Here is a 24,477-nt window from a genome sequence, read left to right as displayed (position 1 = left end):
AGTTGGGTGTGCTTTGTCTGTTAATGGATTCAAGGATGATAGATTGTAGGGATAGTTTGGATCTCCTGCGATGAGTCTTCAGACTCTACAGAGGTGCCTGTACAATAATAATAATCTTTTGCCAAAAAGTCTATGTTAATAATTCTTTTCATTAAAACATTACATGCATCTACAAGTTGGAGAGCAGTGATTTACTATATGACTGGGGATGCCTGTATTGTTAATGTAATGCTTACCTTTAGGCTAATTTTCAATTTTACCATCTACATATGTTCCCATTAAATTTATTTTCTTTTATTGTACTGTTAGAATGTAGCCCCCACAATTTCAGGTGGATGAATAAATGCTTTAATTCCTCTCTATTCACTTATTTTTATTATGGTATTGGTCCAAAAGGAAGTATTTAAACAGTCTTATACCTTAGTGTTTCTTGGGGTGGAGGCAAAAGTATATTAGGGATGACATCAGCCAGACAAATTATGGACATGGATAACAAATGAGGGAATATCCTTTGAGGTATGCTGTATAGTATGATCATTTGCATAAAGATCAGGTGCTTTTTTTTTTATACATCATTCAGAAGAATGAAAAAATTGCTCAGTCTTCATTTTAATATAATGATTTCCTCATCGAAACATGGAGAAAAATAAAGAACAGTAAACTCTTATAAAAATAATATATTGATATAGGAAATTACGGGACTAGAAAAAAAAATCGAAGACAAGGTCTTTTAAGAGGTTACTAAAGAAAGGTTGAATAGCATTGCTTCTTGACATTGAGTTAATGTCACCATTTCTACCTTAAATGTATATGCAAAATACAATTAACTAACTAGATGTTCTATATTTCATCTATCAGTTGTTTTGTTTGTAATTGGGGTATTAATATGCCATTTCAAAAATATAAACACTAATTCAATCCCCATTAAAAAAATATACATACTGAAATAAGACAGTTATGATAAGAAAAATTTATTTGCATTGAAATACAAAGCACTTGACATGAATAATACCAATCCATGATCAATAACACTGTAGTCACAATGCTTAATTGTTTATGACAGTTTAAACCCAAAGCATGATTTTTTTTTTAAGTGTAGAATACTAAAAACAATTTTATGTTTATCTTAAAATTATCTGGAATGCATTAATATAAAAGTTATAAATTCCCAACTATACATTTATAGCTAAAAAAAAATCCACTGAATAACTATTGTCAGCAAGAAATAATGGTTCTGACATTTTTCATATATATATATATATCCTGAGAAAATTCTTTCCAAAATGTATGACCCAGTTTCTATATTTGTAAGTTTTAAGGTTTGGTCCCACTCTATTTCAGATAAATCCATTGTTTGCATTCTACCTTGTAACAACTATTTTTGTCACTAAAAATAGTCTGTAATTTTCAGACATTTACATGTAAATAATTCATAAGGTAAAAGTTGTGTGTGTATGTATGCTCTGAACAGAAACCTTCCCAGTTATAATTTTAAACTAAATCCTGAGTTATTTGATATCTTGTTCTAATTTACACACATACCCAAATCATCCACTAACTTTCGATCTAGTTTAATTAAAATTATTATAACTGGGAAGGTTTCTATTCAGAACATGCATGCATACACACAAAAGCAGAAAACTTTTACCTTATGGATTATTTACATGTAAATACAAGGTAAAGGTCTGAAAATTACAGACAAATTAGTGACAAAAAAAAAAAAAGTTGATACAAGGTAGAATGCAAACAACGGATTTATTTGAAATAGAATGAACTACATGATGTTATATTCCCAGTAACATTATGTTCTAACTATTATAATGTTATACTCTACAGGTGACCTGATAGGTACAGATACAGCCTAGTCTTAGTTTCTTGAGATCTTATGATTTCATAAAATACCATTCTCGGTTTTAATAGTAAGCATATAAAAAAAAAATTATGCATTATTCTAATCAGACTTTCCCATATTTTTTGATAATGATAGGCAGGCATTTGGATTCAAGGCTTGCCAAAGAATGTTATGGTCTGTGTCTACTTTGTGTTGAGCCTAACAAGATGCTGTATCCATCAGGTGATCTGTAGAGTATGACATTATAATTTATACATATATACTGTTATGATTAACCTCTTCCTCAGAACATGATGTTACTGAAAATATAACATAACCTGGTTCATTCTGTTTCAAATAAATCCATTGTTTGCATTCTATCTTTTATCAACTGCTTTTTGCCACTGAAGATGGTCTGAAATATATGGCCTTATAATAAATTATTACCCTTTACCTTATGTTAATGATTCATAAAACTATGGCACAAGTTTAAAAGAAAGAACTTTTACCTTATTGTTTGCACAATGAAGATTCTTCATTGTATTAATAATATGTGTTAAATTTTTATAAAGTCAAAGCAAATACTTTGCATAAATTGAAACATTTGTTAATCTGTAAAACAGCTCCCAAGGAGGTAAAAAAAAAAAATTATGATTGTGATAAGAATTCAAAGTTTTTTTTCCTATAAGAACCATACTAGCATCTTTTATACAGCCCAGTATGTTTGATGGCCAAATCACAGTTTATGAATTAACAGAAATACAAGGAAGGGATTTAGCATGTTTATCAAAAGTAAATCAAATTATAAGGATCACTACAAACAATACAGTGTGTTCAGCATGATTTCTTTTCATCTACTCTGTTATCATAATGCCTAAATAAACTGCTGTCCTTTGATTTGTGATTCTTTACAAAATAAAACTTGCATATGTTTGAATATTACAAATTCATTACTGAAGATAAGCTTCTGCAGCAAAGTCAAATTACAATCACTTGCAATGTGAGGTAGTAGGAAATCATCATGAAAATGATGTGAAAAGTTATTAGCAAATATTCAAATTCATCCATTGTCCTTTTAAATGTTAGGATGAAACTGCTAAACAGCTAAAAATGTATTATATCATTCAGCAAATAAATCAATGATACAGATGACTACATTGAATTAAATAAAAACCCAATAGTATTCCAAGCAAGTCCGATGCATGTCTAAATTAAAATTGAAGATGCTGCTTTGATTCTGTTTATTTCCAAAAACTGCAAGTAAAAGGATTATATATATATATATATATATATATATATATATATATATATATATACACACCCACAAGGTACATACTTTTCTTTGACTAAACCATTGGATTCTTCAGTATTGCCCTGTATCTTATCAAGTAAAGAAGTTTTGGACCCAATTATCATGTTGCTTAGATGGATCTCCATTCTCCCAACTCAGATTTTTTCTGTTCCCCTAAACTCACGAAAGTTTAAAAGGATGTTTTGAGCCAGGTGAGAACTTGTTGAACAGAATATAACTCACATTCATAGAAACTTCGTTGTTTTCTTTTATAACACTATGCTAAACTTCATATCTGTACTTTCTATTTGGCCAGTAATGAAATTTTTGTGTGTCCATGTAAGTGACTGCAACTTTTTTTTAATCAGTGGTCTAATTTATGCTGCACAAAATGAGAATTTCTGAAATGATAGCACATGCTGTGGGTACTGCAGAATAATGTCTCCATCTTGTAACTAGAGAAGAATCATTACATAGAACTATTGTGCTTAAAAACAAGACAACTTGATGATGTATCTAAAAGACAATAATATAATATATCGGTTTAACAAAATGAAAACATTCATAGTATCACCATCTATATCATGCAAAATTCAAGGCACATTGATCTTTTTTGCTTGTATGTATGGAAAAGGAGAGGTGCATCACATAAAAAATTAAATATTAATAGTTCACAGTTGCAAATACTTAATGAAAAATGATTTTTTTTATTATTCACTATTGCAAACATCTGACCATCTTTTAAGTAAATTATGGTATAAATTAATATCTCATTTTCTTTTAACTTCAAGGAAGATACACCACAAAGCATGTGGCATAATTCTGAATCTTCATAATGTGATATTGTCAAGTGTCTTGAGTTCTGTTAAAATATTTTTCACTTGATCTAAAAAGTCATCTTGACAAGTCACAGGATTTCCTTCTAAGAAAAGATGTTGAAGTTTAGAACAGGTTGATATGCTAATAAAACTGTCAACATTTGCTATATCTATAACAGGTTAAGAATGATATATTGAAATTTGATGCAAAATAAATGATTATCTGAGATTTAAAAACAGCATTATTAATTACTTACCACAAATGAATGGCACTAAAGAATAACAAACATCAATGTTGCCCTTAATACACAGACCAGTATCTCACAATAAAAAGACCTAATTTAATCAAACTGTTGTAAAATTGCAATGTATACACCACCAGTTTCATACAAATAAATAAAGAAATCATTTTCCTCCAATGTTTTATTATTATAAAGAAATGCATCCCATTCTTTAACACGGTGTTTTCCAAACTTTTCCTATGACGGAACACTTCATAAATACTGAAATTTTAACGGAACACCTTGTTTAGAGTCAAGTATCATTGGTCTTGTATTCAATGTCAAGCTAAGCGCATCCTATCACTGAAGCAGGCTGTATCGCATCGCAAAAATGCGACAGCGAACACTACAGCCGTGCCACAGCGCATCACATTGGCCTTGCTTGTGACCGCACATTTCCTAGAATAGATACCTCCGTACTTCACTCGCGCTCGGTGTCAATAAATGCGGGCGACTGAGTCAAGGCCAGCGCACGGTGCCCTTAATAGCACAATCCACAAGCAAAGTGAGGAGCGCCCTGATTTTCAAACATGTTTGAGCTTGTCACAGCATTTAAAGCCATTCCAAGCTCATATTAATTTTTATATTTTTTACGGAACACTTATTCACTTTCTGTGGAATACACTTTGGGAAACTCTGCCTTAACATATTCTATTGCGAAGGATCATGAAGGAAAAAAAGCTTGATTCCCAAAGTTAAAAGAAGTCACACAGAAAAGCTTCTAGTCAGTCAGAATTTGCATGTGGCTTTATTGACTAAGCAGATATTTCCATTCTCCAACCAATACATTTTTGGTTTAAATCCCACTGCAGGCTTGATTATAAGTATCTTTAAATGGTAGATGAACTTCACTGCCCTGAAGCTTGAAAAAGTTTGTTTGGTTACTACAAAGTTTACATCTTATATAACCTTTTGTCCACTCAAATTACTGATGCATGAGGGTGGTCTGAAAAGTTTTCTGACTAACAATGAAAAAACGAATTTATAATTTACAAATTTTTATTTTTCAACATATAATCTCCCTTAAGATTAATACATTTATTCCAGTGATGCTCCAGTGCCATTATCCTGTCCCTGTAGTGATCTCAGTAAGATCTGCAAAATACCCCTCTACAGCTGCAATCACCTCTTGATACGAAGAAAAATGCTGGGGAATAGAGTAGATGTTCCAACAATTCATAGTGCAGATCCCTTAATTTTGCCATTGCCAAAACACCTTTGTGGGCAGGTGCATTGTCCTGCTGAAAGATGTTTTTTTTCTTCTGCAAACTGGGCCTTTTCTCATGAAATTTTTTGTCTAGTCTGGTTAAAAGATCGGAATAATATTCCCCAGTTATTGTTTTACCCTTTTCAAGATTGCCTTTTGCCAAGAACTTTTCAGACCACCCTCATATAATAGCTTAGCAACTTTTGATGGGTTACGGACAGCAGCAGTTTTTTCCCAAGTAGTAGTATAATAGAAGAGGAAAAGCAGGGATTCAAATGTACAATAAGAGTTTACAGCTCTTATCATAATAACACTGCCTTCAACATTTTTTAAATACATCATGAAATAATTTTTACATAAAGTTAAGTCTTTTTCGCAACTAACTTCTGCTATCGCTAAAACAGTATCATATTTGTAGATAAAAGAGCACTTTTGTTTTCAAGCTGTTATTTGTTCCTAATTATAGAAAAAAATAATTTCCAAGGAAGACATGTTTTATTTGCAAGATGTATGTCTGACTGGTATTGATGAGATAGCAGGGACTCCCTAGACATGTGAACAGTGAGTAAATGGTAGAATCAAACGACATGCCCGGAAAGGAAGGAATGCTTGTTACAGTCTAACAAGGAAGCAACTGTTTTGATGTGATCATTTTCATAGTGTAGAGAGAATGGGCTGTAATAGCTCTTTTTCCTATAACGTAAGTTCAGGAACAAATTTGACACTTGCAAAAATGGAAGTTATGTATTTTTGCTATTTGTTCTTTAACAGCAGGTAATATTTTTAGATAGCATTTCACAAACTGTAAAACACATTGTGCCATCATTTTATACTGAATTTATGAATTCGTATGAAATAAGAGAGAAATTATTCAAAACACTTGATCAAAGATTAGAGACCACATATATGAGAGTTCTGAGAAAGATTATGGGAGTGAACAGATAATATCAAATGAGAATATAGGAAAGAATTTGACATTATTAGCAGATCTAATCACTTAAACAGAATGAGAGAGGAAAGATTAGGAAAATAAAAAATGATGGTACAACATGACAGAATTTCATGCCAGTGGGGCGTTGCCCAGTTAAACTAGGTCCCCATTGTTTTCGCCAGGGAAAACAGCAAAAAGTCAGCTACAGGAACAAATCCTAAAACCCACCCCAACTCAACATCACCAGAGTTCACGATTGGTACTATCAACATAAGAAGCGGAACTAGCTGAGGAATTGGATAAGTACCAGATCGACATAATATGGGGTGACTTAAACAAAAAAGACAAACTGGTGAGATCTTTCTGAGCAATAAATACAAAATGTTATATTCAGTCAATGACAATCAAGGAAAATGTGTTGAATACTATGGCTACTCCTTTTCCTTGATTGTTATGTGCAGTGATATGGGGAACTGGACAATGAGACTTATTTGTGCCTATGGTCCCACCAAGGTAGTAGCAGTGGAGGAATTTTTTGAGGCTTTAGAGAAAGCAACTGACACAACAGAAAAGGAAAAGTTGGTCCTTGTCGGGGATTTAAATAGAGTAGGAAATGATTGTCAGACATACAAAAATATATTGGGAAAATTTAGAGAAAAGAGCAAAGCTAATAATAATGGCAAATATCTGTTGGATTTCTGCTCAGGACATGGACTGGTTATTACTAACAACACCATGTTCCAACATAAAAATGTGCACAAATTCACATGGAGAGAAGAGGCAAGGAATAAGAAAAGTCTCAATGACTATGTTATTGTTGATAGTTATGTTTTCTCCCTTGTGCATTACACCAGGGTGTACAGAGGATTTGAAATTGGAAGTGATCGCCATTTAGTCTTGAGCAGGATAAAATTGAATTTCATATTGAAGAGAAGAACATGTAAGAAAGTTTTAAAAGCGAATAAAAGTTAAGCAGCTCTCAGATATGAACTGCAGACTAAAATACACAAACATGATTGACGAAAAAATGAAAGAGTTTGAGAAATAGGGCTTGCCACTGAATCTCCAAAGTTTGGAGATTCAGTGGCAAGCCCTGGAGAAAACACTGATTGATTCAGCCAGAGATTCAGTGGCAAGATTCAGGCTTCACTGCCTTTTTAACAGGAAGTTAAAAAGGCAGTGAAGGAAAAGAAGAAAGCATATCAAAAGTTCCTGACAAATAAGTCTGCTTGTGCTCTTAGAGAATACAGAGACAAATGTAAGAAAGCTAAACAAAAGTCACAGGAGGCCTTATCAAAGTCTTGCTGCGACTTCTCGATATTTATTTTCGAACATAGAAAATAAATATCAAGAAGGTGGCAATATATTCTGGAGGTTGTTGAAGAAGCTCTGAAATAGAGGGAAGGGTGCTGTAAAAGGAATTAGAGATGATAAAGGTGACATGAAAACTGAAAAAAAAGATATACTTGAAGTATGGAGTAATTACTTCGAAAAATTGCTAAATGAAACAAGCAGTGATGACAGCACAGTGGTAAAAAAACACTCACTAGGCATGCAGTCAGGAATACATATCCATACTTGAAGTAGAAAAAGCCAGAAATGTGTAAAGGCAGCAGGAGTAGATGATATTCGACCAGAAATGCTCAAGTATGGAGGTAAAAAAGTCTTACAGTGGCTGCGCTGCATAGTTCAGAGGGACGAATTCCAGATGATTTGCATAGAGCTCTCATAGTACTCATATATAAAAAGGGAAATAAAACTGAATGTGAGAATTACAGAGATATTTCTTTTACTGAGTGTTCCTGGTAAGATATATGCTAGTAAACTTGAGAAATGGTTAAAGAATTGTGGAAGAGAAGTTTGGTGAAGAACAAGCTAGATTCAGGCCAAATAGAGGCTGTCAGGATTAGATTTTCACTTTACGACAGATTTAAGTTTTGTAGATCTGGAAAAGGCATATGACATGATGCCAAGACCAAAGCTATTCGAAACGCTACAGTTATATGGTGTCAATGGGGCATTATATCAAGCAATACTTAGTCTTTGAGTTGTAAGTCAGCAGTTAGAATTGAAGGAAGTACAGGGTTTAATGTTAAATCTGGTGTCAGACAAGGATGTACATTATTCCCATTATTATTCATTATCTATATGTGGATCACATTATAAAGGAAAGTGGTATTAAACTTGATATCAAAATTGGAGATGTTAATCTCAGCTCTTTTCTTTATGCAAATGATGTTATATTTCTGAATAAATCTGCAAGATTCCCTAACAAAAGTGAATAACTATTGTAACAGATATCGTATGACGGTCAGCATTAAAAAGACAAAGAAAATAGGCAGAAACATTGAAAATATTAACTGCATTATGAATGGAGAACAAGCAAAACATTTCAGCTACTTAGGCACGATTTTTAGTGAGGGTGGTAAATTAAATATGGAAATAGACAATAGAATCAACAAAGCTGGTATGGTAGGAAGTCAACTGAATAAATTTATATGGAATAAAAGAGAAATTAGCTGTATACGAGACAGTATTCAAGCCAATTTTAACTTATGGATCTGAGAGCTGGGTCAGAAGTAAAACACTTGACTGCAGATATGAGAGTCCTGAGAAAGATTAGGAGCATGAACAGATGGCATCAATGGCAATATCATATTAAAAAAGAGGATATTAGGAAACAACTTGACATTGTCAGCATCCAGGAATGCATTATCAGGGCTAATCTCAGGTGGTATGGTCACTTAAACAGAATGGGAGAGGAAAGATTAACAAAACAACTGTTCTCTGCCAGGTTGGCAGGAAAAAGATCCAGAGGAAGACCAAATGATAGGTGGATTGGTACAGTAAAAAGTGCCTTAGAAGATAGAAATATCAGATCTGACAATGTTGGAGTCTTAACTGATTTGGAGGAAAATTGTAGATAGAAAGTTAGTACTACATGAAAAATTACATCATTGCTATCATATTCTGCCCATCTCTTGAGGGTATATATCAGGAATTTGATGATGAGGTTAGCAAAATAAGTGTTCTTGGCCAGGTCTAGGTAGATTAATATAGTAAAAAGTGCCTTAGATGAGAGAATTATAAGACCTGATAATAATTGGAGTACTAACAGATAACAAATTAATTTGGAGAAAAATTGTCAATAGGAAGTTAGTAATGATGGTGTAACTTTTCATGTAATATTATCATGATGTTCTGTACATGTTAGGCATTTCATGGGTGTAAAACATAGAGGCAAGATTGACAGTGTTGCACAGTTATACTCAAACCGAATTTAATTTCTAGAAATTTTAACTGTGGAGATAAAGTTACTTAAATATAAAGAGCTAATAAGCTTCATTTCGGCGATATAAACACTATTGAAATTAAGGGGATATTAAATCCCACATTGTTTTAAAACCGAATAAGAAACTCAAAGATTGGAATCAGAGAGTTTCATGCCGATATAGAAAACTATAAAGTATCGGCGACACTAGCATTAGCTAATGCAAGTGACCCTAGTACGTAGTACAATACCGGACGAGTTGTCCGGTATTGTAGGGTCATGCTAATGCTAGTGTCGCTGATACTTTATAGTTTTCTATATCAGCATGAAACTCTGATTCCAATCTTTGAGTTTCTTATTCGGTTTTAAAACAATGTGGGATTTAATATCCCCTTAATTTAAATAGTGGATATAAAGAATTCTAGGAATCAGTTTTCTGAGATCCAATAATCTAATCTGTTTCAATGTCATTTATTACATTCACTAATTTAGCTGTTTGTTTGAGAAACACACAAAGATGCATAAATACTTTGGTCTGTATCAAAGTATTTAGTAGTAAGTTTTCCATGTTCATATAAATTAGTAACAAGCTCAGTGTTTTAACACCATAATCAGGAATTAATATTAAAAACTTTTATTAGTATTAGTCACCTAAAAATGGAAAAAGTGTTCAGCATCAGGATAGCAAGAAAAAAATTAAACATAAATAAAAGAGGCAGATCTTGGTGAACTAATGAAGCAGTAGCAACTTGAGAAACCAAAATGACATTTGAAAAAAAAAACTTTGATAATGCAGCACTCTACTATCAACAATAGTATCCTGTAAACCTGCATATTAGGAAATGATAATAACTACACATAATAGCATTTCCCCTACCAATATACAGTAAAATATCTTAACTTGATACTGCTGTATGGGAAAAGAAAGTAAAGAACTGGATACCAAAGGCAAAGATGGCAGGATGATCTGGAAAACACCATCACTACAAGTAACTAAGATTAACAGTGAATGAGGAAGATACTGCTATGACATCTAGCATTAAAATCAGTTACTTATATTAATGTAAGTAAACACCAAATAACTTAGCAAAGGTTGGTCGATTGGTAGAGCCTCTGCTATACTGGCTCACGCAAAAAGATAAGCAAGTTTGAGCACAATTAGTAATTGGAAGGGGTTCAATCGTTCGAGGCACACTCTCCCTGGAGGTGTCACATAATAATAATGTAACATAAGCTGAAGCACTTAAAGCATTTCTATCCAATATCAAGTACTTTGACTTCAGGAAGTTTGTTTTTACATCAATATAAGAAATTGCTTTTCTTCCTAGAAGTTATTGGAGTAGCAGGTTAAGACATTTTACTTTAGGTGTAATGGTATGCCAGGGCTGTCCAAAAAAGTGGGCCGTGGTGGGTTTTGATTTTCACGAGCAAAAAAAAAAATATAATTTGAATCGAATGCGTATTAGACATTTTAATTCTATCGATAATCTCGACAATGATAATTTTATTTGGTATTTTCACATCACTATACACCCATGTGTTTTTCGAATATTAGATGTGTCAAAGAAGCATTCGTGCACTTTTTTTATACTAACAGAAGTGAAAAAGGAGAAGATTTTTTTAAATTACTACCAATAGAGAGGTACCTGAAATTGAGTAACTTTGGACTCAAGATGTGCTCAATGCTCGGAGCACATATCTTTGCGAAAGCACTTTTTCAACTCTGAAATTCATTAAATCAAAGTATAGATGTTCACTGACAGATAATTCTCCTGCAAATTTACTGCAATTAGCAACTACAAGCATCGAAATTGATATAGGTACTTTAGTAAACAAAGCCGAACTACCACTAAAGTGAAATAAACAATCATTGTTTCAATAAAAGTTTTATAAGCACCATGACTTTTCTTTCTTATAAAATTTTTCAAGTGCATGCTAAACCTAATGGTAGGACTCTCCAAGTAATTTAATATATGTACTGTATTTACTATTCTGGATGCGGCCCTCAGATTACCTAAAGTTGGACAGCCCTGTGGCTTATTATTATGCTTCTTGAATAAAGTTTGTAATTGACAGCATTTTAGAGCTGCTACACCAGATGAGAGAAAAGCATTCTATAACTGGGATAAATACAGCTTAAATTGGCTGAACAATTGCTTGAAGTATCACAATTATTCATTTTAATAATGGTCTTTCTATCCCTAAAGAAGGACCACTCTCCCCAGTTGGTGATGAATTGATCTATGGTGCATTGTCGACAAGAACAACAACAAATAATATATAATATAAAATCAGCACAATCGTTAGAGCCTCCATAGCTCAGTTGGTATAGATGAAGCCCTTTGGTCGGAAAGACCTTGGTTTGATTCCCATCCATTACATAAGGAACCTTTACTTGTCTCTTTCAAGTAAAGGTGAGTTAACTGGGTTTTTCGTCCCTCAGAACAGGCAAACATGCCCATAAACATGCACACACACATGGATTTAATTAGGAGGGCTCAACTAGTCCTACGGGACAGATAAGGAATGGGTGAGGGACCCCCCCCATACGAATAAATAAATAAAATTTTAATAATGTAACACCACAAGAATAAATCATATTTATTTTGTTCTTATGATGTTAGAAATTAAGTAAGAATGCATAGAATATACTGATTAAATCTATTAACTGAAGTAATATATATAGAAGAAACAAAAATCCAGTTACTCAGTCTACTAATGCTATTAAGTTTAAGTTGGAAAAAAAGGATACTGTTATTCTTTAATGACAGTGTGGTCAGTTCAGGCAAACCTTGCAGACCATCACAGTTATCAATACAATTATCATCTAATATTAGGCTTTGAACACACAAAAGATGACATAATGGCAACACTGAAATTAACGAATTAGATGATAGATCCACGTGTTCCATAAGTACTAGGCGATCCATATGATACAGCACATTTAAATTTTTCTCAACAAGATGAAACCGACATTCATTTCCTGAGAGCTGCTTGATGGCATTTTCAACAATAAACTTGCATTCTGAAAGAGAGATTTTTTTTCTCTGTCAGCATTCTACTAGTAAAATAAATCGTAAGTTTTAAGTTAATTTGCTTTATCATTTACAAGCCATCGAATTTTCCTTATCCACTTAGGATTAGTCTTGGGGATTTTTCAGCTAAATAATACACATATAGTAATCTAAACATTAGATATATTACCATGCTAAAAGAATCTGCTAGTAACACACTGATCCAGGGCAGCATTGGCTATAAACAGGCAGTTAAATGCTTCTAGGAAACAATACCTGCATTCAGTGGTGATAACGAACAAAGTTTATAACCTGAGCACCTGCAAATGGTGAGAGAGGAAGAAAAGTAGGAACAAATAAACCACTAAATGTATCTTGGAAACAGGGGATCAATGTGAGAGGCAAACAAAGAATTTATGGTATTTTAGAATCCAATATACATGCTACAATTGGTCAAATAATTTCACTATGCTACCAGGAACTGAATGAATGAATATGAAGACAACATGTATTAGACTCGAATGGAGTGTAACACAAAACCATTGGGATTTTGCACCTGTTCAAAAAAAAGTTACAGCTAATGGTAGGAATGAGATGGAATATAAGCATTGGACACCAGATATATATATATATATATATATAGCTTTTCCTGGTCAAGTCACCCTAACTTACTCAAGGGCTAGCCTGTTTCCTGCCATAGGGGATGTGGCACTATCAAAAAAAAGTTACAGCTAATGGTAGGGATGAGGCGGAATATAAGCATTGGACACCAGAATTGAGGCCTATGATATATGATATATATACAGGGTGTTCGGGATAAATTTGACAGTTTCGTAAGGAAAAAGAAAATCTTCTTTGTATCTATTAAATTTAATGAATTGACAAAAAAACATTACAGGCAGAGTTAATTACAATACTATCAACAAGATTTACTCAAAATAACCACCATTAGCATCGATCACAGCTTCAATTCTGCTTCGGAACCTCGAACAAGCTGATGCTACAGTCTCCCTGGGAAGGGCCGCAAAAACTTTTAATTTTATCCATTAACTGGGCTTTTGTATTACTGGAAGTGCGATTGGTGTCTTTTTCAACTGCGCCCCATACAAAATAATCCATGGGGTTAAGGTCTGGGGAGTTTGGAGGCCAAACATTTGGACTGGTGAAGTCGTAGAAATTTTCAGACAACCATTTTTGACTTTTCCCAGAGGTGTGGCAAGGGGCCGAATCCTGCTGCCATACATACGGCCTACCATTGGCTACCCTTGTTATCCAGGGCTTGACTACAGTTAGCAACTCCATGAACAAAGCCCGAGTTCTTCAACACCTGTTCCTGCAGATTTGCGAGGAATTCTGCTGTACGAACGCAATCAGATCGTCTGCTAGGGATCTTTCTTCTTGCTACATCCTCGTAGTCACCATTGCAAGTCTCTAGTTCATGCCTGATTGTTTTTACTGTATTCAGGGAGCATTGGGCAGCAGTCGTAATATCCTTATTTTGATGGCGGGCACGAATCATCATGATACAAGTTATTCTCTTCCATGATTCAGGTGGGTTCCAGCTATCCATCCTTTCTGACATCTTGTATATGAATGAAGAAGGGTCCAAACTTTTAAATGAAGAGAAGTGTGTGTTAATACATGTAACTTACGGAAAAATATAATTAATTATAAATATGTCAAATTTATCCCGAACACCCTGTATATATAGCTTTTCCTGGTCAAGTTACCCTAACTTTCTCAAGGGGTAGCCTGTTTCCTGCCATAGGGGATGTGGCACTATCAACAAGCAATCCTACTGTCCTAGTACTTCTGCCTGCAGTGCACTTGTTCTTTGCAAACCCTAGTGATATAAAAATTACATTACCTACATAGCCAAGTTTTTTTCTACTTTTACATTACATGTTGAGAATTTTTACGTCGCCAACATTATTTTGCTTACTTCACACCACTCAGGAGGTCATTAAAAAAATAGTGTTGTGAATAGTTGGGTGCAGTTTCCCAGGTTTTGAATCTGAATGGACTGGTAATAGCATTATGTAAGGGTAGTTGTGGGCCTAAGGGGATGTTGAAATGGATGTACACAAATGCTCTGAAGTATCAGGAATAAAGGAGAGAGATTTCTGGCATTGCCCAGTATGATGTGGACAAAAATTATTGACATCAATGAGACTTGGTTGATAGAGAATGATGTAGTTACAGGTACAGAATGTAATGGATATTATATTTTCAGAGAAGATAGAGGAAACAGGGCAGGAGGAAGATTAAGTTAAGGAAGATTGTGCATCTGAGGAAAATGATTCATTTAAGGCTGTCTGATGTGAAATAGAGGCCAATAGGACAAAATATATTGTCAGTTGCTGATACAGACCTGGGGCATCAAGAAGTAGTAGTTGTGATGGCATGCATTGGTAACTTCAACTGTGGGGTTATAGATTGGAAGTAGGAGAGGGAACATGGCAAAATGGAATTTATAGTTACTAAAGGATAATTACCTGATGGTACAACATGATGAGATTTCATGGCTGGGGGCATCATCCAGTTAAACAAGGCCCCTGCTGTTTTTGTCATGGAACCAGGGCAAACAGTGAAAAGTCAGCTACTGGAACAAGCTCCAACTCAACATCTAGAAGAAGAAAAAGAATAAATCCAACACCAGAAGAATTGAAGATAGGAACCATCAATATAAAGAGTATTAATGGAAAGGAAATCGAACATGTAGAAGAATTGGAAAAGTACAGGAAAAGAATGAGATAAAAAAGACAAAAACAGGTGAGATCTTACTAGTGTTATTTTCAGGCAATAATAATCAAGAAAGGAAGGAGCACCGATAGCTTTCAACACCAAACATAAACTTTTTGACTGGAAGATAGTTTCAAGTAGAGTTATGTGGGTAAACTTCAAAATGGGGACATGGACAATGAAACTTATTTGTGCCTATGGTCCCATAGAAGGAGTGGAGGAATTTTTTGAATCATTAAAACAGGCAGCTGACAAGAAAAATGGAAAAAGTGGTCCTTGTTGGAGATCTGAACCGCAGAATAGGAAATGAATCCCACCAGGCATATGGGAAAATTTGGAGAAAGGACAAAGTTAATAATAATATAGTCTGACCACCTAAGAGAACTGTCGTTGGAAGACCGCCAAGAAGAGTCAATTCATGCTGAAAGGGAAAAAGAAATAAGGCAATGTACGAATTGGTCACCAACAAGTGAAATCACATGCTTTATACGTAAAATTTTCCAACTGTTATTCAAGCAAAATAGTTACCACTTTTAAAACTACAATGATCATAAAAGAGAAGTTAATTTTCCAACCTGTAATAATAAACACTCATCTCACAATACGAATTGATTACCCTATTATTGTAATGGATTCTCCTTCTTTTGACGTGTCGAAGGGTCTCATATCTGTGGGCGTACTATAGTAAGTATTTACTGGACATTTGCCTAGAACATGGACTAGTCGTTACTAACACCATGTTTCAACATAAAGATGTGCACATGGAGAGAAGAGAACAAGAAAAGCCTCACTGATTACGTCATTATAGATAGTGATATCATAAGACTGGTTCAGGATACAAGAATGTACAGAGGATTTGAAATTGAAAGTGACCATTACTTAGTACTAAACAGAATAAAAATGGGTATTATATTGAAAAGAATTAAAGTTGAGCAGCTTTTACAAGTAAATTGTAATCTCAACTATACAAACATTATCAAAAAAAAATGAAACAAATTGAAAACAAGAACCAAATCTTGGAATCTCAGTGGCAAACTTTGAAGAAGACATTGATTCAGCTAGGGAGGTATGTGGTGAAGTTGTCTGCAAGGATGCCATGGTGGATACAAGAAGTTAAAGCAGTCCTGGAAAAGAAGAAAACATACCAAAAGTTCCTAACAAATAAGTCAGCATATGCCCTAGAAGAATAATACAGAGAAAAATGTAAGAGCGCTAAGACATGTGTAAAAGTAGCTAAACAAAAGTCATGGGAAAACTTTGATAAGGATATAGAAAATAAATATCAGAAAGGTGGGAAAATGTTCTGGAGGCTATTGAAGAAAATTAGAAATGGCTTCAAGAACATTTTGCATTAATATCTGGAATAATTACTTTGAAAGACTGTTAAATGAACCAAGCAGTTATAGAACCATACTAGAAAATTTTCAAGGTGAGTCAATCTTGAAATGTGAAAAGGCAGCTTGAGTAAATGATATTCAACCAGAAATGCTTTAGTATAAAAGTTTTGCAGTGACTACACTGCATAATTCAAAAGGGAATATGAGAAATACGTAGAGCCTGTGTAGCTCAGTGGATGTGGCGTTTACACACCACGGCGCTTGGCCGCACGAAGGAAGACTTGGTTTCGAGTCTAGTCGGTGACTAGAGGAAATTTTTCTAAGCCTTTTTTCGACCGGTTCCCGAGTTAGTCGATCTCTGGCATGGGCAAGCGGGTTTTTCCTCCCGGAAACTCAAGAAAATCGACCGTAGAACCCACATTATTTCAGACATTAAATATGTTGTGTTAGGGTTAGGGACCACGAGATGGCGGCACATTTGAGCCGTCTCTCTTCACTGCGTACCGCTTAATTAGTGATAGCCTTGGGCCATCTATCTCTGATTGGTACCAGTGGAGATTGAACTGCCCACTCAGTCTCCAAAAGTTAGATAGGGCTAAATGGCCTCGCCTACTCCCCGTAAACGGGAATAAAAAGGCGTTAGATGATGTGAGAAATACAGAGGAATTTCTCTGCTAAGTGTTCTGGATAAGATTTATGCAAGTATACTTGAAAATAGGTTGCGAAAGATTGTGGAGAGAAACTTGGAAAAGAGCAAGCTGGGTTCAGACCAAATAGAGGTTATCAAGATCAGATTTTCAATTTAAGACAAATAGTTGAGAAATCGGGGGAATATGACAAGTATCTATACAGGTATTCTTTGCTTAATGCGGAATTTAATTAACACAGCGAAATTAATTGTGTCAATTCCTTTATATACGCGGCAAGAGTTTTAATTAATGTGCCTTTAAATTTACCACGCAAAAATATTCAAGACTCAAAGATTGTTTCCTGGCCGAGAGAAAGAAAATCGTGAGCATGATGACATCATTCCTTCCATTAAGAGTGGGTGTATTACAAGCTCCAATTGTTCTGCTGTATTTACAGATTACATTCTTCGTAAATTTTTTTGTCCAAATTCTCTGGATCTGTGCGAGGATGTGAAAAGTTTATTTTCTCCACCAAATACAACATCATTACAACTTTTCAAAGCTTATTTTCTTAAAAAGACATTCTCAAAGGCAGTAGAAACAACAACGGGAGAAAATGCGATTATGCTCCAAAAATTTTGGAAAAATTTTAACATTAAGCACGAAATTGAAAACATTCATGACTCGTGGGAGCTAGAAGACAAGTGTCTTCTAGCTGCAAAAGAGCTGTTTGGAAAAATTTTTTGTCAGAATGCACTAATGACTTAGGTGGTTTTCAAAATCCTGTGAACGTGGTTGAAGAAATCTTTGGTTTTGATGCAGAACATGTTAAAGAATTATTGGATTCAAATTCAAAAGATTTCAGTGACAATGACATTCTTGAAATTGAACAACAACACGCATATGAAGACAATGAATAAATAGAATGTGAAGATGAGGTTCCCAAGGAGATAACAATCAAAGAACTGGATGGAATATTTTGCAGTTTAGAATCGCTTAAGCAGCAAAGTAATGGATATGGATCCAGATGTTAATCGAAGAATTCTTGTTTGCCAAAGTCGAGAGTCATTTTGCTTGTCGTAGAATTTATGCCGATAAGGAAAAAAAACAAACTCTTCAAACGATTCTTGATAACTTTTTTTGATAAAAAAATTGCAATAACTGATGTAGGTACAAGTATTTATTAAACATTTACTTTGCATTCATTTTTTATCTTTCCTAAAAGAGTACCATATAAAACGAATTATTAATATAGTAATCAATCATAGACAAATTATATTATAATTTTTACCATTGATTATTAGATTTGATTAACGCAATTTTGATATACATGGTAACATCAAGGGATACCTGTATTTTAGTTTTGTAGATCTGGAAAAGGCATACAACAAGGTGCCCAGAAAAAAAGCATTTCAAAACATTACAATGATATGAGGCGAATGGAACGTTATATTGAGCAATACATAATCTATATTTAAGTCATCAGTCAACAGTTAGAAATGAATGAAATACAGAAAGATGGTTTGATGTAAAATCAGGGGTAAGACAAGGATGTACATTATCTCCACTCTTAATTATCATCTATATGGATCACATTATGAAAGAAAGTGACATCAAGCCTGATATTTGAATTGGAAATGTTATTGTACTTATAAACACATCTAATGCAAGTCTTCAGAATTTACTACTAAATTGAATAACAGCTGTAACAAATGTGGCATGAAAATCAGCAATAAAAAGACAAACTATGAAAATAGACAGGAGCATAGAAAACTTCAGTTGCATTCTGAATGGAGATCCTGTGCCTAAATAGCTGAAATATTTGACTTGTTCTATGCGAACAAGTAAAATATTTCAGCTATTTAGGTACACTTTTTAGTGAAAATGGCAAGTTTAATTTGGAAATAGACAACAGAATAAGCAAAGCTGGTATGGTGGATAGCCAGCTGAATAAATTTATATGGAACAAGAGAGAAATTAGCAGTATACAAGATGGTGTTTAAACCAGTTTTAAGTTGAATTTATGAATCTGAGAGTTGGATTAGAAATAAAGCACTCGATCAAAGACTAGAGACCACAGATATGAGGGTTCTGAACCAATGGTATCAATAGTAGAATCATATTAGAAAGGAATTTGACATTATTAGCATTCAAGAATGTGTCAACAAAGCTAATCTAAGGTGGTATGGGCACTTAAATAGAATGGGTGAAGAAAGATTAGCAAAGCCAAGATGGCAGGAAAGAGACCCAGAGGAAGACCACGATCTAGGTGGTCTTCCTCTGGGTCTGTCTATCGACTCAAAATCCAATGGCAAAAGATCCACATATAAACATGAATATAATAAATTTAGTTTAATCCTTTATCCAAGTGTAAGCAAACAAAGTTTGCACCTGAAAATATCTTCATAGTGCAACTCCGAGCAAAGGTGGACCAAGCTCTGTTGTTGCACTACCTTACCTCAGTCCTGAAGATATTTTCAGGCGCAAACTTTGTTTGCTTACACTTGGATAAAGGATTAAACTAAATTTATTATAGTCTAACCAAGTGAAAAATAAACTTCCAACATCTTTCTCTAAATCCAGAGTAATTCAATAATAAGGTGGTATACCTGTTGGCAACTCCTATAGGTAAATATGACCTCTCCTATTGCTTCTGCCTTAGTATCTCCACGTTTAGGTCTGCCTCTCACTGACGAGACCTCAATAAAGGTTGAAACCGGTCTGGGTAGTGGCCCTTCCTAGCAGTATACATGTCTGCAAGGAGTGATGAGAGTTTGGTCCACCTTTTCTCGGAGTTGCCTGGTGTTACACTACCTTACCTCAGTCCTGAAGATATTTTCAGGCACAAACTTTGTTTCCTTACACTTGGATAAAGGATTAAATTAAATTTATTATAGTTAACCAAGTGAAAAATAAACTTCCAATATAAACATGAATGATTATATGTCACACCATAGTTATGGATACTCCACAGGTTTCACTAAATAATTTTTTTATTCCTTCACTGGGAGTTGACAGCCCAGATGAGAAAGTTATTAGGAAAGCTTCAATTGAAATAGGGTAAGATGTGTGCCAGAATCTCATTTTTAAAGAAGTGCAGACACGATAAACTAATTCCCACTTTTGCTAAGTTAAAAGAAGTCATTAAATCACCAGGTGCTCATAAAATTTATCAAAAAGCCCACTCCTTGTTACTAAATCAGTTATGAGTTTCAAAAAAGGAACTGGCATTAAATATCATAAAAACAACAGAACTGGAAACTGATCTGTCAAATACATTAAATCAAGACTTGCTACACATGGTTATTAATATTTCAAAAAATGCAGGCACTAAAGCATTTGAAAAAAAGTACCACAAATCTCGATAAAAAATTCTTAACATTGCTAGAATGATCTAAGAAAAATACAACTAAATTACCTGTTGACAGGTTGTTAACATATCTGGCTGGCCTCTAACTGAAGATGAGCTAAATGTACTCTAGTTATCACCAAAGCTGCAAAGGCAATACTACTGAAGTCTTACATCAATATTTCCCAATGTTTTTTGGATCATGTCCCACCTCAACGCCTCAAAGATTTTGATGTCTCCCCCTCATCGACAATGGTGAGTGTTTTGAGTATATCAGTAATGAGGTGACGAATGCAACATCATTTTCTAATTGCCCCCCCCCCCCCACACACACACTGTGGGGTGATGCCCCACATTGAGAAATACTGTCTTAGATGCTACATCATATGATTGTAAAATGAATTTAATGCTTCATGATTGCAATACTTACTCCCAGCTTAATAATGGTTCTAGCCAAAAGTCAGCTCAAAAAACTCAACAAGTTGTTGAATGAAACAACATCCATAGATCAAGAAACTATCAAAAGACTCAAAACATACCATGCAAGACCTCCTAGAATATATGGTTCACCAAAATTACATAAAAGTAACTAGCCATTCAGACCTATTGTGGATTCTATAGGTAATCCCACATATAAAATATCAAGATTCTGCCTAACCTCTGGTCACTTGACCTCTTTGATAAAAAATTGCACAGAATTTCATACAAGGATAAAAGACATTAAACTAGCAGATACAGACATGTTAGTAAGTGTTGACATTGTCTCTCTCTCCTCATTAATATCCCTCACATTTGTTAACTGAAAAAATTTCAACAGGACATAGTGGAATTATTCAAATTTACAATCACATCAGGTTACTTACACGGAAAGATAAAATATATAAACAACAGGAGGGAACAGCAATGGGCTCGCCCTTATCGACTAACTTAGCCAACTTTTTTCTTGAACACCTGGAAGATAGAATTTTCACTCTTGATCCAAAACCAACAATGTGGCTACACTATGTCGATGGCAGTTTGGAATGACACAGAACCTGAACTTGACTCATTTCTACAAAAAATCAACACCCTGCGTTCTCATATTAAGTTCACACTAGAAAAGGAATCATCAGAAAGTATTTCCTTTCTTGTGTACATCAAGAAAGGAAATACCTTCTGATCATTCCTTTTCTAGCACAAACAAGATGGATCCATTTCCACTTCTCTCTACTGAAAACCTTCGGGTCATTATATCTATAATACCTCAGCTCACATCCATCTCAAAACTATGGCATCATAAAATCTTTAGTATCCAGAACACACAAGATTTGTTCTGCTGAAGAATCCCTAAAACAAGAAATGGAAATTATCAAAGAAACAGCCTTACAAAATGGATATAATCCATTTCCTATTGTTGTTCGTTAATTGTACTGATGATGTCTTATGATACATAAGACAAAATATTTACATAATAAAAAAATTATTTACTGTGGCATGTGTTATTCTATAGTTCTGGAGGAAAATTGTTGATAGGAGATTAATAATAATATAAACTTAATCATGTAATGCTGTCATAATAACCTGAACACCTGCTTGGGAGTGCATATCAGAAAATTGAGATGATATTGATAATTACCTGAACAGTACATGATGGAGGAGATTAGGAGTTTAAGAGTGTTGGATCTGGTAATAGCATGAGAAGATCTATCTATAACTACAGTAGCAACTTGGGAAAATCATGCAGCCTTGTCCTGAGAGGTTGCTTAACGTGTGGAATTTTCAGTCACGGTTTATGTGTACAAATCTGGCAATTATAATAAACTGAGGAAGGAACTTAGAGCAGTGCCATGGCATAATAAGCTATATGGAATAAATGTCTTAGTTCATGGGAAGTGATCAGGAATTGTTTGAGCAAGGCAGTATCAAACTGCCTCTCCACAGTCAGAAGGATAAATGGAATTGGGATTAGGCGGAAGGAACTAGCAATATAAAGCAGGAGCTTTGTGGACAGCATGACCATGGTGATCAGCATGCTCATGAGCAATATAAAGCATAAGCAAGAAGGGTAACTAGTATATAGTAAGGAAGGCTAAAGCAGAATTTAAGAGAAAATTAGCTAAGCAGGTCAAAATAAATCCAAAAGAGTTTTTTCACTATGTAGCAAGTAAGAGAAAGAATGATTATGGAAAGATAACTTTATTGAGTACTGGCAACAGGAAAGGTACAAAAGCAGAAGAAATAGTTCAGTTACCAAGTGATCACTCTGCAAGGGTATATCATCCAGGTGGTGACTTTGCAGTTACTCATGTGAGAATTGAGGTAGATGAACTGGAGGTACTCAATATATTGAAAAATATCAATGTGAATACAGTAGTGGACCTGGACAGTATGCTATGAGAACATACAAGAGAATTGGCAATGCCTCTGATGAAGTTGTTTAATCTAAGTCTCAGCTCTGGCAAGGGTTCAAGGGAGAGTGGAAAGAGGGTAAGATACTTCCATTAGATAAAAGGTGGCTCCAAGACAGAAGTGGAAAATTACAGACCCATTAGTATCTCTAGAGTGATGGTTAAAGTATTGGAAAAATTGGTTAAAAGTAATATTCAGGAATGGGTAGATAGGAATATGATACTGGAATGTGTCCTATGAAACAACATGATTTTGTAAAATATAGGTCCTGCCTCAGTAATTTATTCACATTTTACAGCATGGTGCAAAAAATAAAAAACAAAAAAATACAGTACTAACCCGTTTACTCCATAACACATATCATTTTATTTATTCAGTATTGTATTTTTGTGTGCTATACTGTATAATAAGGTGACAGTGGAATTGGATAAAGGAAATGGCTACATCATGATACTGTTGGACTTTGCAAAGGCATTTGACAGAATACTACATGAAAAACTATTACACAAGTTGGACCAAGCGGGAATGGAAATTAAGCTTGTGGCATGGATGGGTGGATGCATGGTGGAGTGGAATCAAGATGAATGAGGGTGACTAGTGGAGTGCTCCAGGGATCTGTAGGACCACTACCCTTTAATTTGTACATTAATGATATAGCAAAATATTGGGGGGGGGGGGATATTCAGTCATTTGCTGATGATGCAAAGCTGAGGAGGGCAATAATTGATAAAGGTGATGTAGATATCCTGCAGGATGATTTAAATAAATTGGCAGTTTGGGCAAAGGATGAGACTAGGAATCTGGAGATGATGATAGATAGAGATTTGAAATTCAGAGGACATATTGCAAGGGTTGGCAAAATAGGATCTTGAAGGATACATTGACAAGTAAAGATAGGAAAGTTATTATCCCTCTTTATAAGGCTGTGATTTGGCCGCATGTTGACTACTGTGCAGATTTGAGCATCTGCATTTCTTGGGGATCAGAGAGTGGTGGAGAGGATTCGGAGACATTCAGTCTCTGATTGAATGTGACAGGTCTGTGGAATGTTCCCTATGAGGATAGATTGAAGGTGTGGGTTGCAGAGTTTAGCTGACTGGCAGAGGACAGAGCATATGACAGAAACCTATACGTTACTAAAGGGATTCTATAAGACTGACATAAAAGAAAATTTTTAATGGGGAGAACAAGGGGTCACACTTGGAAGTTGTCTAAAAGTGTGGTTAGTAAGGGTGTGTGCAGATTAGGTTCTTCACTTGGAGAGTGGTGAATGAGAGTAATGGATTGCCAGAGGCAGTTGTGAGCACCCCAACAGTGAATAAATTTAAAGAGATGTATGATTGGTATTGTCTGAATAATGGTTAGTATGAGTCTTCCATGATGAGTCT

At 34.7% G+C, this 24,477-nt stretch overlaps 1 protein-coding gene across 1 annotated transcript in view; it reads right to left on the bottom strand.

The window, feature by feature from the left end:
- Positions 1-955: 955 nt before the first annotated feature.
- The window catches only part of RabGGTa (Rab geranylgeranyltransferase subunit alpha), a 268,975-nt gene continuing 245,453 nt past the window's right edge, over positions 956-24,477 (bottom strand). The window contains exons 12-13 of the mRNA XM_090397695.1: positions 12,383-12,655; positions 956-4,110 (exon numbers count right to left, since the gene is read on the bottom strand). Coding sequence (XP_090253821.1) covers positions 3,953-4,110; positions 12,383-12,655 — 431 coding nt within the window. The 3' untranslated portion in view covers positions 956-3,952. The remainder of the gene's footprint in view (positions 4,111-12,382; positions 12,656-24,477) is intronic.

Source organism: Typopeltis vanoorti, chromosome 9 (genome assembly GCF_054136105.1).
Source record: "Typopeltis vanoorti isolate ZY-2024b chromosome 9, IOZ_Tvanoo_1.0, whole genome shotgun sequence".
NCBI classification, from domain to species: Eukaryota; Metazoa; Arthropoda; class Arachnida; order Uropygi; family Thelyphonidae; genus Typopeltis; species Typopeltis vanoorti.
The sequence above is the reverse complement of the archived record's forward strand: the minus strand, read 5'-3'. Positions and strand labels throughout refer to the sequence as shown.